The 14,968-nt window shown below is 38.5% G+C and overlaps 1 protein-coding gene across 5 annotated transcripts in view; it reads right to left on the bottom strand.

The window, feature by feature from the left end:
- Positions 1-4,026: 4,026 nt before the first annotated feature.
- PTPRD (protein tyrosine phosphatase receptor type D) overlaps positions 4,027-14,968 on the bottom strand; it is a 470,419-nt gene continuing 459,477 nt past the window's right edge. For all 5 annotated transcript variants that reach the window (XM_016223581.2, XM_016223577.2, XM_087822669.1 and 2 more), the window contains 3 exons: positions 12,541-12,695; positions 9,467-9,602; positions 4,027-7,705 (listed from right to left, as the gene is read on the bottom strand). In XM_016223581.2, coding sequence (XP_016079067.1) covers positions 7,637-7,705; positions 9,467-9,602; positions 12,541-12,695 — 360 coding nt within the window. In that variant the 3' untranslated portion in view covers positions 4,027-7,636. The remainder of the gene's footprint in view (positions 7,706-9,466; positions 9,603-12,540; positions 12,696-14,968) is intronic.

Below are 14,968 nucleotides of genomic sequence, written 5' to 3'. Positions count from 1 at the left end.
TTGTGTCCCAACATGTGGTTTATCCTTGAGAATGTCCCATGTGCACTTGAGAAGAATGTGTATTCTGTGTATTGGAATAGAAAGTTCTATAAATACCTATTAACTCTGTCTAATCCATTGTGTAGTTTAAGACCAGTGTTTCCTTGTTGAATTTCTGGGTGGGTGTTCTCTCCATTGGTGTAAGTGGAGTATTACTGTCAGTTTCACCTTTTAGTTCTGTTAGTAGCTGATTTATTTTGGTGCTCTTAGGTTGGGTGCACATCTGTTAATAAACATAATGTCATTTATCCCCTTTATCATGATAAAATATCCATCTTTGTTATTTTTATTTTTGGTCTTGAAATCTATTTTGTCTGATACAAGTATGGCTATACCGGCATTTCCCTGGATGCCATTTGCATGGAATCTCATCTTCTACACCTTCACTTTGACATTGTCTTTGGAGCTCATACGGGTCTCCTGATGACAGCATATAGTTGGTCGTGCGTTTTTTCCCTTTCAATTTTATTTTGTTCTGGTTTCAGGTGTATAGCTTAGTGGTGAGACAATCATACGCTTTACATAGTGTCTCCCTCAATATTTCCAGTACTCCAGTTGGCGCCTTACATAGTTATTGTAGCATTTTGACTGTACTTCTTATGCCCTATTTACTTCCCTGTGACTATTTTGTGTTTTTGCTTCTCAGTGCCTTCACCTCTTTTACCAGGTCCACCAACCTCCCTCCCCTCTGGGTCTATGACTGTGTTTCAATTTTGTGTGTTTATTTTTGGTCCATCGGGCTACTTTGTGCCTTTTAAACTATTTATTTATTTGAGAGAGAGAGAAAGGGAGGGAGAAGAACACTGATTGGTTGTTACACCTACTTATGTATTCATTGGTTGATTCACTCGATTCCCCTGGAGCGAGTCAGTCTACTGCTCAAATATATGTGTCCTGACGGGGACCACACCTGAAACCTTGGTGTTTTGGGAAGGGTGCTCTAATCAAATGAGCTACGAGGCCAGGGCTGTGCCTTTTGATTAACGAGTTCAGTCCATTTATATTTAGGGTGATTATCAATATATGAGGACTTACTACAGTCATTTTATCTTTTGTTTCCTGGTTGCTCTGTATCTTTAGTTTCTTATCCCTTGTGTTTCTGTCCCCCCGCTTAGTTTGGTGGTTTTCTGGGATATTTTTTCTATTTCTTCTTTTTTTATATGTTCCAAGTCTCAGCTCTGGATATTTTTATTGTGGTTACCATGGTGTTTGTGTAAAATGTCTCAAAATTGTCTTTTTTTGGATAGCATCTTATTTTCATTCACCTATACTAGTTCAGTCCTTTCCTCCTCCCCTTTTATGTTGTGCACTTATTACCAAATTGCGGTACCTATTTTCATGCTTTTTCAGCTTTACCTTTGTTATAATTATGTTTCATACCCTGTTCTGTTTAATACCCTGTTCTGAAATAGAGTTGAAATTTCCTGCTTCAGTCTGTCTGTTATCTTACTCAAACTTTTGTATACATTGTCTTTTTGTGTCTGGTAGTAGAGCTCCTTTGAACAGGTCCTGTGGTAGTAAGTTCACTCAGCTTTGGTTTGTCTGGGAAAGCCTTTATTTAGGGTTTCTACTGAGAACTTTCATGATAATAGGGTTTTCTTTGTAGGTTACTGACTCTGTTGTGCAGAAGCTGTTCAATTGGCACTCAGCTGTCTCGGGAGAAAGTGCTCTAAAGCTAGGTGTACATTTGGTGTGTTCCTGGGAGGGCGAGCCCACAGCATTCTCCTAGCCCAGCATCTTGGATCTGCCTTGTTTGTAGTCTGTATTTTGAGGCCATGTTATAAAGTACACACAAACTTGTTACATCTTCCTGGTGCACTGAAATTTTCCTTGGGAACTGACTGTTATTATTTGGTAATGTTATGGCTAAAATTAGTATAACTCAGCACAGCTTTCTTCTGGTTATGTTCACATAGTATACATTCTGACATTCTTTTACTTTTAGCATTCTAGCATTTTTATAAACACTATACATCTAGATTGACAATTTACATCTTTAAGTTGGATATACTCTATTTACATTGAATGTAGTTGTTTTTGCTTAAATCTAATACATTATTATTTGCCCCCTCTGTCCTAGGTTCTTCCCCCCCTCTATTCTTGCATTTCAAAAAGTGATTTTTAAAAACTATTCCATCTTCTCATATATTTTAAAGAAACCCTATTTAGCTAGTTATTTAAAATTACTATAAAAATGTAGAATGTATAAGACACTATCACAGTTACCATTTAGTAATTGATGGCACTTCTTTCCAGTAACTTTATACCTCCCTTTAAAACAGATAACCATTTTTCCTCGTGAAAACTACATAAATGGTTATGTATTACACATGGCATGTTTATAAAATTTTACATATATATTTCTTTAATCATTTCCTATTGGAGATTTAGGGTGTTTCCACCCTTATTTTACTATTATAAATGATAAATTCAACCATTTCAGATTTCATAGGTCTTTACTTTCTATGATTTTTGCAAATATTAAGGAGATATAATGTTAAATATTTTCAGTGTATAATTTATTAAAATTCTCTTAACTTATGGAGTTCAATCATAAATATGATTAAGTAAAAGAGCCCTAAAGTAATTATTAGCTAGTTATTAACTAACAATTCCTGCATGTATGTACACTGGTGAAATAAGCTCATATTTTGTCACTCTTGACATTCCAATCAGACATCTGTTTAAAATAATGCATCACAGTGGTTAGAATATCAATTATGATTCACCTTGAACTTCTGTCCTGTTTTTCTTGTTAAGAATTGTGTGCCTACACAATCAATGGGGTGATCAAATCTGCAAAATTAAAGGCCATCAGGTGGGGAGGAAGGTGTCTAATGATCTATTCAGTATCAGGTCTTCCAAAATAATGTTTGGATAATGGGATTGTTTCATTTCCTCATCATTTCTATGGCAGCAACTAACTGTAACATTTCCAAACATACCTGTGCTTTGACTTACCTTAACCCATTTGGTTGATTTTGCAGCCAGTTGTCTCACTATATTCATTGCTATTTGGCAACTCAGTGAGCACGTTTCTCCGCTTCTGTCCACACAGGTGTTCCTGAGATGATCACTTATCCCAAGTCAGGTCAATGAGGGCCAAGAAACATCCATTCCATGATGTCTTTTTGTCCTGTTGGGTGAGTAAACTTCCACTTGCCTGGTTTGTGGTGTTAAGATCCTGAAGCTTTGTGGTAACACAGTTTGCTTAATGCTGACATTAAGAAAGTAGAAACAGGATTGGGAAAGAGAGAGACCCCAAACCTAGTTGCACCTGAAAATTGGGTTTTCCTAATCTTTTAATAGACGAGCCAATAAACACTTTTTGTTTATGCCAAGTTGAGTCAGACTTTCACAAAAGAAAGTCCTAACTTCATGGTTCCTGTGATTTGCCTCATAGCACTTGTCAGAGTGCAATTTTAATCATTACTTATTTAATGCCAGCCTCTCTCCCCAGACTGTAGTCTCCAGGCAAGCGGCATTAGTATCTCATTTGTTCACAGCTGCATCCCTAATGCCTAGAACAGTTATTTGTTATTGGCACTCCACAATACTGAATGACTGGATAAACAATCCGAACCATACTTTTCTTAGCTATATTCCCAAAGAGTTTAAGAAACTCACATTATGGAGTTATTTTTATGTGTGTGAGAGCTGTCCGTTGTTCCAGGAAGATAAAACTTGCATATATTATAATGCACTTAAATAAGTTTATAGAGTTGTCGTCTTCCACAGAATTAAAGATTGCCTGCAATCTTTAAATTGAGTGAGACCAAGTCCTCTTCCTTTGCTGTTAGAACCTGGGCAAGCTATTTCTCGAACCTCAGTTTGCTTACCTCAAGGCAGGTAACTGTAGATAGTAATTCCACTTACCAAGGGGCTATTAGTACAAAGGAGCTGACCAGAGAACCAGGGGCGAAGGGGGAACATACATAGTCTGTTCAAAACCAAAGTGCTTGAGGGGACAAAAGCAAAGGCCCGGGCTGCATTACACTGACATTTTTATTAGAATTCATCTGTAACAAACGGAACTCGTGTCAGCCAAGAACTGATTTTCATACAGACTCCTTTCGCCACCAATGTAACGAAGTAAGAAAATAAAAAGCACGCCTCTCATTCTGTAAAACATTTACGCGTACTACTAATCAGAGGTAATTGTATTTTTTAACAAGCCATTTTACAAGTTATTTTTTTTTTTTAATTTTTCAGTCTATGCATCCAAAACGAGAGCAAAGAACACAACTGTTATTATCTTTGCGGACACTCCAAGCTTGGATGGCAAAGCCATGTAACGGATGGAGGGAATGGATCTGTAGCCGTCTGACCTCTGCTGGAGCATCAGGGCGCCCATAATCCCGGAGGAAACCAAAACCCAGAGGAGGAAATAGAAAAGGTAGGTGAGAGCGAAAAGGAGGGACTACAACAGCGAAACCAAAAACAAACAGGCAAGAAAAAAAATCTGTATGTTACTGCAGAGTTTTTCCCCTTCCTGTTTCTACGTGGTGGTATTTACATACACACACATGAATTTCTGAAGCAGTTTCTTACAGATGGGTTCAAGTAATAACATTATTGGGTGTAGAATCAATAGGGCAGTGCATAGTACAAAGGTATAGAAAGTGCAAAGTTCCCTAGAGGCCCTTCCCTGGCTGTCCTCACCGTTGTCTAACCATGCAAATCATTTTTAAAAAAGAGCTAAAATAAAGTTCTGTACAAATCACTTTTTATATATTTTGATTTTTTACCATTGTAACTAATTACAAAATTATACATAACTACACATACATAGGTAAATAATAGCACCGTACTGGTTATGATGATGAAAATAATTGGAACTCTTGAGAGCTTATGGTAATGTTTACCTGGGAAAAGAAAACTAGAATGGTTTGTACAGAAACGCACAGAGTGGAATGCACATCAATGACAGTAGGGAGTTAGTTCTCGGAACGGCTCCTGAACAGTGACACCTGGGACGGTCTCCGCCTTGTCCGTCTCCGGTACGCATCCCATTCCTTTTCTTTTGGTGGCGATTCTCCTCTTTCCCCAACGGGCAGTTTTGGTCTCGGGGAGAGAAACTGCTCATTGGACAGTGGCTGTGGTGTGAGCACAGCATCTGATTCTACATGTCCAACATGGCATGTCGGCATAATGCGATGTCTGTCTAATGACCCCCTTTGTTTTGCTAAATGAAAATTACAGCACTGAGTCATCTGGCACTTGGATAAATCTCCAAAAGATACAAACTGAAAGAAAACAGACCCACGTAGTGCACATTCTTCTCTGGTTCTGATGTAGGTTAGAGAGTCTCGTTCTGAGGTAGCCTTCTAGATACTTTTTTTTTAAAGTATTATACATAGTTTTTCTTTTTTTCTTCCTTTTTTACTTTTTTTTTTTTTTTTTTTTTTTTTTTACAAAAGTGCTCCTTTACGATGCTTGCAAGTGTTTGGTCTCTTGGATTTCATTCGATTAGCGATGGGAAAATGTAGAAAACAAAACATCCTTCTATGCCAGAACATCAATGGAGCTAAGATTAAACCAAAGTATTATATCTATATCAAAACTCTTTAAGAGTTCCTTGGACATTTTGAGGATTCTTTAAGATATGGCAAACTCATGCCATCATCCATGGCTTCCTATAATTAGGGGGGAGAGATATATACATTTTTTAAAATTTCCCCTTTTAGAAAAATCCTAATGGAATAGCAAATATATTCCAAAGTTGTCAATGATTATTTGTTAGTAAAATATGGTGCAGTTTCTGAATGTTCCAGAGCAGATTTGGAAGGGATTATAAATAAAACCAGTAGCTTTTCCTGATGTTGACAATTATAAGAGGAAGAAGGGCCCTGATTATCCAAGTGCTTTGGGCTGGTACAATCACTAACATCCCCGACTTGGTTGAAAACTAGGAATGCATATTATTCAAAGAGTTTTTGTACATGTGGTAAACAGATAATGCTTTAATAGGAAGAGTAACATATACGAACAACTAATGGAAATACGAACCAAAAGCTAAAAAGAAACGCTATTAAAATAGGCATCAATTATAAGGCACTCTAAATGCAAAACTAATACCAAAAGGAAACAAAGTACAGCACTTCCCAGGAATGCTGTGTGCCACAAAATGTTACCAACTGAACAGAGTAACATGAGTTTGGCTTTGCCCCTGTTACATATCATAAATGCAAATTTCATAGCACATACTATAGACAATATACGATTGAATACACTGTGTTTTTTTTTAAACAACTTGATAGCTGATATATTACAACATTCTCCCTCCTAAAGGGATATGCACTGACCTTTCCCACATGCACACCTCTTAGATATTTAATAATTTTTTATTGCACTAGAGTTGTTAGACATATTGAACTTTGTTGGAAGCCTGGCTAACAAAATGGTATTTGTGAGTATGATTAGGTGGGTGGGGGGAGACTGGGTAGGAAATTAGGGGGTGAGGTTTGACAATCACTGATGTGCATTCCTCATTGCCCTTAAAAAATTAAAATTTTGTGATATTAAGAAATACCAATGTCGTAAAATTAATAAGAAATTGAAAAAGATGTTTACAATAGCTTTTCTACCTTAAAAAATACTAACTCATGGAAGAACTGAATGATAGCTACTTCTATCATTTTGTGTGAACACACTGTCTATATATACATAGACACCCCTACAAAATACGGATATATATGTATATATGTTAGCAGCAACTTTATACTTTGCGCCTCCCTGTTGATTCCAAAAACAACACAAAGTTCTCTTTGATTATTTGAAAAGAATGGGTACTTTCTTACCAACCCAAACTGAACAGAAGTGTAAAAGTAATATCTGATGAGACCAATACTGTAGATTAAGAGTGTTGCACCAAAATGTGCAAAATTTCAAATTATGTGATATTCCTACAGCAAGATATTACAGATAACAGTTGTACAGCTTAAAAAAATCTACGATTTGGAAATAAAAAAATGAGGAGTTATGTAACCTTTTTAAAATTCACTTTATAGAATGATAGATACATTTTTGTTAAAAAAAAAAAGTTTACACAGTTAAAAATGAAGCACAGGTCAGCAGTATCTTACAATACTAAAAAACTAAATCAAAGACTTTCTTTTTAAACATTCCCCCCTTTCCCCCCTAAAATGTTATTATGAGCAATCTGGTGGGAAGGGGCCATGTCGAAGCAGTTTGTTTACCATGAGAAGCCACGCCAGCAAACATCCCGCCCGGAACCGCGGCGCTCGGCAAGTTCCCCCCGTACCTAGCAAGCGATCCTGAACAAGATGCTGGTTCTTTGTTGTGATTGCTTCTTCCCTTTCCTTTGAATCCTTGAGGTCTCTAAATAAAATCCTCCAGATACCCCATCAGTCAGGATTCTCCTTATTATCTTCAGATTAGATTAGATTATTAAACTGTGAATTCTTGGTCCACCCAGAAGAGTTTTTGTTTTTAGTTCGTTGTGTGTGTGATAATCCCACTAAGTGGTTGTTACCTAGAAGTTAAGAAGGACTTCTCAAGTGCCCTGTATGGCTCAGAAGAGACTCCATGGGTATTGAAGGGCCTGCTGTAAAAATCCAAAATGGGTCAGGGGTTTCTACGTTGCATAGTGATCAAAGCTGCCCAGGTACTCGAGGGAGGCTCGATAGCAGAACTGATACTGGTCCTGCAGGAGGAAAGCATGGCGAGAGAGAGAGAGAAGGGGCCATGAGCACGTTTGAACAGAAAAATGAAGATCGATGTCAGAAACCAAAGTCACATCTTGATGGGGACCAAATCACTACTTTCATCAATCAATCCAATGACCGATTGGTTTTAGTGAGCACAGAATGATCAGCGACATGGGTGTTTATTAACTCCACCAATCAATTGGACTCAAATAGTCTCCTAATTTGCAGTAGCGACAGCTCAAGCAAACATTATCTCCCAGACAAGTGTGAACCGTTCTCCAAGTCGTATCAAATAATCACCACCAACGGGACACTGAACTCCTTCTACGTCACAGTCGTCTTTTACAGTTATCTGCTTATTTGTGATAACATAACTAATTCACAGTTTGCATATTTAAGAGCAGCTGACGCAGACACACACTGTCCCGAGGAAAATTTAGATTCATTTATCTATTGCCAACAGAATTTGCTGCCTACAATCAGAATTACCCAACATCGTTTCTGACGTTCTTATGGAGGCAGCCAAAGGGTATGAGGTGAGGTCCAACAGGCACACAAAGCCATTTCCTCAGGGCACTGGACTTGGAAGACTTTCAACCCCTGAAAATGGCAACACAGGACTGGCTGCCCACATAAAAAAATCCCTATTGGCCTAATTCAGTGTGACTGCTTGCTGCCTGTCTGTCCTATGAAGGCCCACTCTAAAGTAACACGGTGTGAAACATGCCCCTTTTCAGAGGGAGAAAACACAGTTGTTTTGGAATATGTCGGGGCACTGTCATAGAGATGGAAAAATTATAATTTTCAGGGGAGAAAGGAAGAGAAAAAGTAGGATTTTTCCTCATAAAAGAAACTTATTTTCAGTAGCCAATGGGGCTGAAAGTAGATAGTTTCTGTTTTGCTTAAATGGGCATTTTTCTACAATAAAAATGGTAATGCAAAATAAATGGAGTTTGCTTTCCTATCTTGTCACAGTAAGTTGCATGGCTAAGTGTTAAATGTCTAATTTCCCTCTGCCACCCCCAACACCCATTAAGTTTGTCAAGCTAACATAATGTTTTGAGTATCGCAAGCCAAATGCTTACACTATTTTGAAATCAAAGTCTGAAAGATATTATAAGTGACTAATTTAGGAACACATATAAATTATAGACTTTGTTGGCCTTTTGAAAAACAGATCACTCATATTATCTTTAGAAATGATCATGAATTCCTATTCTGAGAAATATGAGAACTTCCATATTAATTATTGGACTAGAAAATGGACTAGATAATTTCTCTAGGGCTCACCCAGGATCCAAATATTTAAAATAAGAAATGAAATATAGAGCAGTTGATACGTAACACCTAGGCATACAGAAAGAGTATGGGAGAAGTAAAATGGACTGAGGGTCTATTATAAATCAGGCATTCTAATTTTTATATATATTTACATATGAACATGTGTAATATATAAGATTAGTAGGTATATAAAAAATTATACAAAATTGCCGTTTTTATAGGCCAAAAATGGTTAACAGTGACAATTTAATGGTTCAATCTACTATATAATCTCATACAGTTCGCAAAACAACTCTAAGACTTTGACACTGTCACTCCCATTTAGAGAGGGGATAAATGAAATTCAAAATAGTAAATAATTTGATGTTTTTCCTACAACATTTTCCTGTATTTTGCTTCTGGTGTTGAGAGTGTCTGGACTCTAGGAGGTCCTGGCTAATAAAATCTATTCTTTGGCTCACGAAGATCTGTCTCACCTCTGTCTGCACCATGGCTGGTCGTTGCGTTCTTAACATTTTGACAGTCTGGAAGATATCTACAACTCCTTCATATCTCATTCTTTCCAAAACGATGCTTAGTGTTATGAAGACTCCAGTTCTGCCAACGCCCGCGCTGTCACAAAACAAAGACAACGTCACTGGGTGAGATGCTCAGAACCATGGCTCCGATTACATCTAAGTGGGCGCATGTCCACCAGCTTTCATAACACATCCTGCTCTTTCACGGCAGCATTCAGGAAAAGGTGGTTAGGGTCACAACATGATTACTCTCGGGGTCCCGTGAGAAGGAATCTGGAGTCATTAGGATGAAGTCTTATAAAAAAATGGCTTTTCAACTGGGATCACGTGTTTTTAGAGAGATCGAGAGAACACATTGTAAAATAAATGAATAGAAGGAAGGGTAAATAATTATAGATCTTCTTCACGCAGATCCTGAAATTGTAGACCCTGCCTGCTTCATATTTTTAAAATATGAAACAACTGGGATAAGGTGAGATAAACTGAGCATGTTCAAGTTTTCTAGTGTATTATTTACTTTTTGTAGCCACTTAAAATCTGTTCAGGAAATCCCATCACCTGGACATTAAGTAAATAGGAAGGTATAGACACCATTCTAATTTAGATATTTTTTGATATGAGAAAAGAGACTTTTTAACAGGGTTTTGTTTTTTTTGTTTTTTTATCTAGGATCCTAATTCAGTCTTCAAGAAGGGTCCATGAATATCTTATATATAATTTAGACAATCTATATGTATATTTTTCTGATTCTGAAACATGACTTTAAAAAGATTCTAAGAGGGGTCTCTTACCTAAAGGAAAAAAAAACTGGTCTAAAAGAAAAAGACTGGTTAAGAGCTAGTTAGGTTATACAGTTATCTACCACTTTTAAATGTCCAGGAGCTAAAACACTGGGATTCTTTTCACCACATTAGCAAGGTTTTGAGTTTCTATTTTCTTTACTGTTTTAAGATAATTTCAGAATCTTCAGTGCAGCAAGGGAAGAAAATTAATTCATAGCTTTTGTGTTCTTAAGAAGTAGGAAAGCATCTGGAGGTTTAGGTAATGAGGAGAACAGTGAACAATCTGAAAAATCCCTCCATTTTTGGATCCTAATTAAACGGCCTATGTAACGCTTGGGTACCGGGCTGTAGAAAATGGATGGATTCATTTACTTGGGGATGTAGCTGACAGGCATATAAATAGTGTGTCCCTTTATAAACGGGGGTTTCTAAAGAGTCCTAACAGAAATGTTAACTGAGGCTTTAAAATCCACGGACAGTCTTTACAAAGTGGCTGAGATGTCCGGGAGCAGTCAAGGCTCCCTGTTACGACGGAGTAGATGACCTTGAAGGTCCCTTTCAACCTTGAAAGCCTCTCTTAATCCTGAGGGACGATGATTTATGATCTTTTCGCTGAATGATCTAGGTACTACAGAGTCTATCTTAACTTGATTTAATTGCTCAAATGGGACCAAAATAGAGGGTTTCTGGCTTCCTACCAGACGCTTTCAGGAAAATAACAGATATTAGCCTTATAACTTCTCAGTTATTGACTTCATCATGTTAGTTTAATAAGGTATAAATAAAAAAGTGGTATTTTTAGGCTATTCTCAGGTAAGAGAAAATAACTGGAAGTCTTTAAGATATATATGGTATACGAATAACATAGCATAGTATTTATACTATAGGTGTGTTTAAAGCATTTTGTGATGACAAAAGCAATGGGAACTCTCTCTCATACACCCACACACATACATACCCTTATATACTTATGGGATACTTAAAAATATGTATTAAATATATTATTTTCTTTATATTGGAAAAGTTCGAATAGCATTTGGGCAAATTATGTGGAAAATTAAGGGGAACAGTCAGGTAATTTAAGCCCAATACTGTAGATCCTACCCACTTTGTCCGAACACTTAAGCTCCATGTGCCATTCCCTATATGCTCTTTCATTGTCTAGAGCAAATAATTTTGGATAACTCAACACAAAGCAAATGTGTATAAATAAGGTCTGTTCCTCATATACGACACAATGTCTGGGAAACAGAGTGTGCTGGAAAGGTTCTCGGAGCTCAGCTGAGAATACTGAGGTCCAGAGAAATTTCCCTAGTGTCGGAGCTACATGATGATAGAAGTGGAACCAGAACTCAGGCATTTTGAAGCCTGAGTCTAATATTTCTCCTGTTTTGAGACACTTTCTTCCATGTCACTAGGAAATGCAGTTTGATTTTTTTTTTCTTTTTCTGAAGCAAAATCAATTTAATAAACTCTCTGAAGATTGTGACCATAAAGAAATAAAAAACTGCAACTTCAAAAGTTGCTAGAATCCTAAACTATATTTGTTTCAGTAAAAATAGGCAAATTCCCTTTGCTGGAAGGTTTTTGCATAGAAACTTCCAAAAGCCCTCAATTTATGGTGAGTGTCCTTTCTGAACCATTTACTTTCTTTTTCTATTAACTTCAATATTTGAATTATAAATTCCTGTGGAAACTATTGAAAATAATTAACTTGAAGATGCTTCATTTCTGATACAGCCACAATTTTCAAACAAATTATATTTTTAACTGAGGTCCTATTCTAATCACTTATTGACTGCCAAGAGTTAGTATTCTCAGTAAGGCTTGATAACTGTTTATGGTTTTCCCATGACGACAAACACAGGAGCAAGATACCGAAAGACAGTTATCAGGGTAATGCTATGAATGCAAAAGAAGAAAGAAATGATTAACTGAACAAATTTTCACGAGGGATGTACCAATAATTCCTCTTAAGGTAAAATAGGCCAGAGAAACAAAGTTTGGTTCTTTGTTACAAGAGGTAAAATTTGGGGGATACACATCTTCCTCTGGTTATTTTCTTTTTATGGAAGGAAAGAGAAATGAGTCTTTAAGTTTTACAATACATTTTTGAGACTAAAATTTCAATTATGCAGATACACCCCAAGAAGCTTGTCCTGAACAATAAACAGACAACAATACATATTTTCAAAGTTACCACCACATCAACCACAAGTGGAAACTCACCATTTCTGATTCTTAACTCACCTGCAATGCACTGAAATGGGTCCGTCTTGGCCAAACTGCTCTTTTGTTTTATGGACTTGGCCGATGAAATCAATGAATCCTTCTCCGGACTTCGGCACGCCCTGCTCTGGCCAGTCAGTGAACTGGAACTGTCTCACTGTTCGGGACTGACCGTCCTTCGGGGGGAAGGCCGCACCCAGCCAGAGAAGGAGCCAGGAGGGTCCGGGGGTGCACGGGCCACCGCGGCAAGTGTGATGGGGTTTCCAGAAAGAAAAAATAAAAGGGGGGAAGAAAAACACCTTAGGAACATATTTAACTAGGAACAGTTACATTTGTATCTTATCGGCTATGAGCACTGTCTCCATTCACATATATTTACCTGGGAAATTTGGTTACTTCCACAGTGCCCAGTCACCGGCCTCATATAGGAAAGAGCCATTTAGTTCCTATATTAATACATGTGCCTGAGAACCAAAGTTTGCCTCTAAAACGAAGGTGAAACCTATACACTCTATTTCAAAAATTTCAGGATCCAGTAGCTTCTTAATATTGAAAGGAGCATCCAGGCATGTCATCGAGAACGGAGAGTTTGCCATTGACACAACTTTCCATCTGCTGTGCTCGCTTATTTCTAGCATTGCGAAATGACAAATAGTGACATGGAAAAGATGTGACCCACGTGAGGTAGCTGCTGTTAACCTGGGTGGCCCATGTGTCTCGGAGGCACACAATCTCCCGACAACAGCAGGGTACACAGCACGTGCGCTGTGGCGGGCCACGCTGCAGAGCGGGGAGCGAGGCTTCCCTCAGGGAGATGGAGAGACTGTTAGCAAACAAACGCTCCCTTCTCCAAAAGGACTCCTCCCGGCTGACCCCAGGAGTTAAAGCTCCCAGTTAAGGCTCCAACTTGTTCCTCCGTTTCATTTTTGTGTCACCTCTTTCCTCACTGAAGTTCTTTTCGATACAGGTTAGCATGTTCCCAGGATTCTGGGTAAGGTCAGAGACGAGTCTTTCTCATTCAGTCGTCCTGAGAAGAGGGGATGGCCCAGAGGAGATGGGCAGTCATCAGCCAGCCTGGTGGTTTCCACCGGAACAGGGCATATTTCTGACTGGCATCATTTGGGGATGGATATAAAACGGGAAGATCAGAGCAACTTTGCAAGAACACTGATGAGTATGGAAATCAGTGCCCGGCCCCGTAACTAACGTGGTTACCACGGAAGCATGATTTACTTCCCCCGTTTCTGGAAGAGGTCTGAAAAGCCAGAGGCCAGGAAATGCAGGCCTGTCCTCCTCTGAATGTCCTGGGGATTTCATTTCTGACCACAGTTGCTTTTAACAGCAAGAAGAGGTCTTTAGCACAAACCCTTACTGTTTGGAGGAGAGACCACCTGACCGCATGTAGAGGTTACCTGTTTAACAATACTGCATCCTCAAGTGCCAACTTGCTTTCGAAACTGGGAAGTTGAGATTAGAAACACACTAGGAGCACACACAGCAAATGCTATGGCAGCTAGGAAAATTTTTCAATCACAAGAAGCCTTTAAAAAGCAAACAAATGCGCGAACAAGTTTCTGCTTCACTGTTTCTTTTGCGTATTGTGATCAGATTTAATTGGGGCAAGTGAGGGGTAGTAAAGCTGTCTGGCCTTTACAGACCCTGGCTGCAACTCTGTATCACTAGAAATGGTTGCTGAGTTTGCTTAGAATGCAAGTAACATTTCCATTCACATACCTTGCTTCAGATCCTAAAAGGGCATTTTTTCCCCCCCTTAAACAATGGCATGGATCACCAAGGCATCCCTCCTTGGGCAGCTCAAAAACAAGACCTAGGAATTTAACTGCTGCCTTGTGTAGAGTCACTTTCAGAGTAGTTAAGACTTCAGATTTTCTGGCATTAACAGGTCTGTCACCTGGGCCAACCAGCCTGCTAACCAATTTCTTTCACTTTAGGTCAACAGCCAGGGGCCCTGGCTTTGGGGATTAGCAGCCAATCTCTAAACATGAGTGTTGGTTGAGAAAGCAGCTTTCCAGAAAAAACAATGGATCAAGTAAATAGCTTTACACTAGAGTTTTACTTGACCCACCCACTGTGACAGCTCCAAAAAACAAAGCAGGGCTTAGGACTGACCCCCTCCTCTCCCAAGATGTATTTGTAATCATGGTTGGAGAATGGCGAAAGGCAAGGATATTAAAGTTTCTGCACAGAACATCTTACATCAGAGCTGAACTTTGGACGGCAATCGAGACAAGAAATGCAGAATGAAAATTAGCCAACAAGGGTCGTGGGTGCAGGGCTCTCGCGGACAGAAACATTAGCACACCGAGAAATAAACCATGCCAGCAATCAAATTAGAATGTGCAGAGCTTGTCAGATTCTGCTAAAAAATGCCATTTGCTCTGCAGTTTTAAAACCATACCAAATTAACCTCCAAGCCCACACGACCTAA

The sequence above is a fragment of the Miniopterus natalensis genome, chromosome 12, assembly GCF_054644295.1.
Source record: "Miniopterus natalensis isolate mMinNat1 chromosome 12, mMinNat1.hap1, whole genome shotgun sequence".
NCBI classification, from domain to species: Eukaryota; Metazoa; Chordata; class Mammalia; order Chiroptera; family Miniopteridae; genus Miniopterus; species Miniopterus natalensis.
Note: the sequence above shows the minus strand (reverse complement) of the source record. Positions and strands in the feature narration are given on the sequence as shown.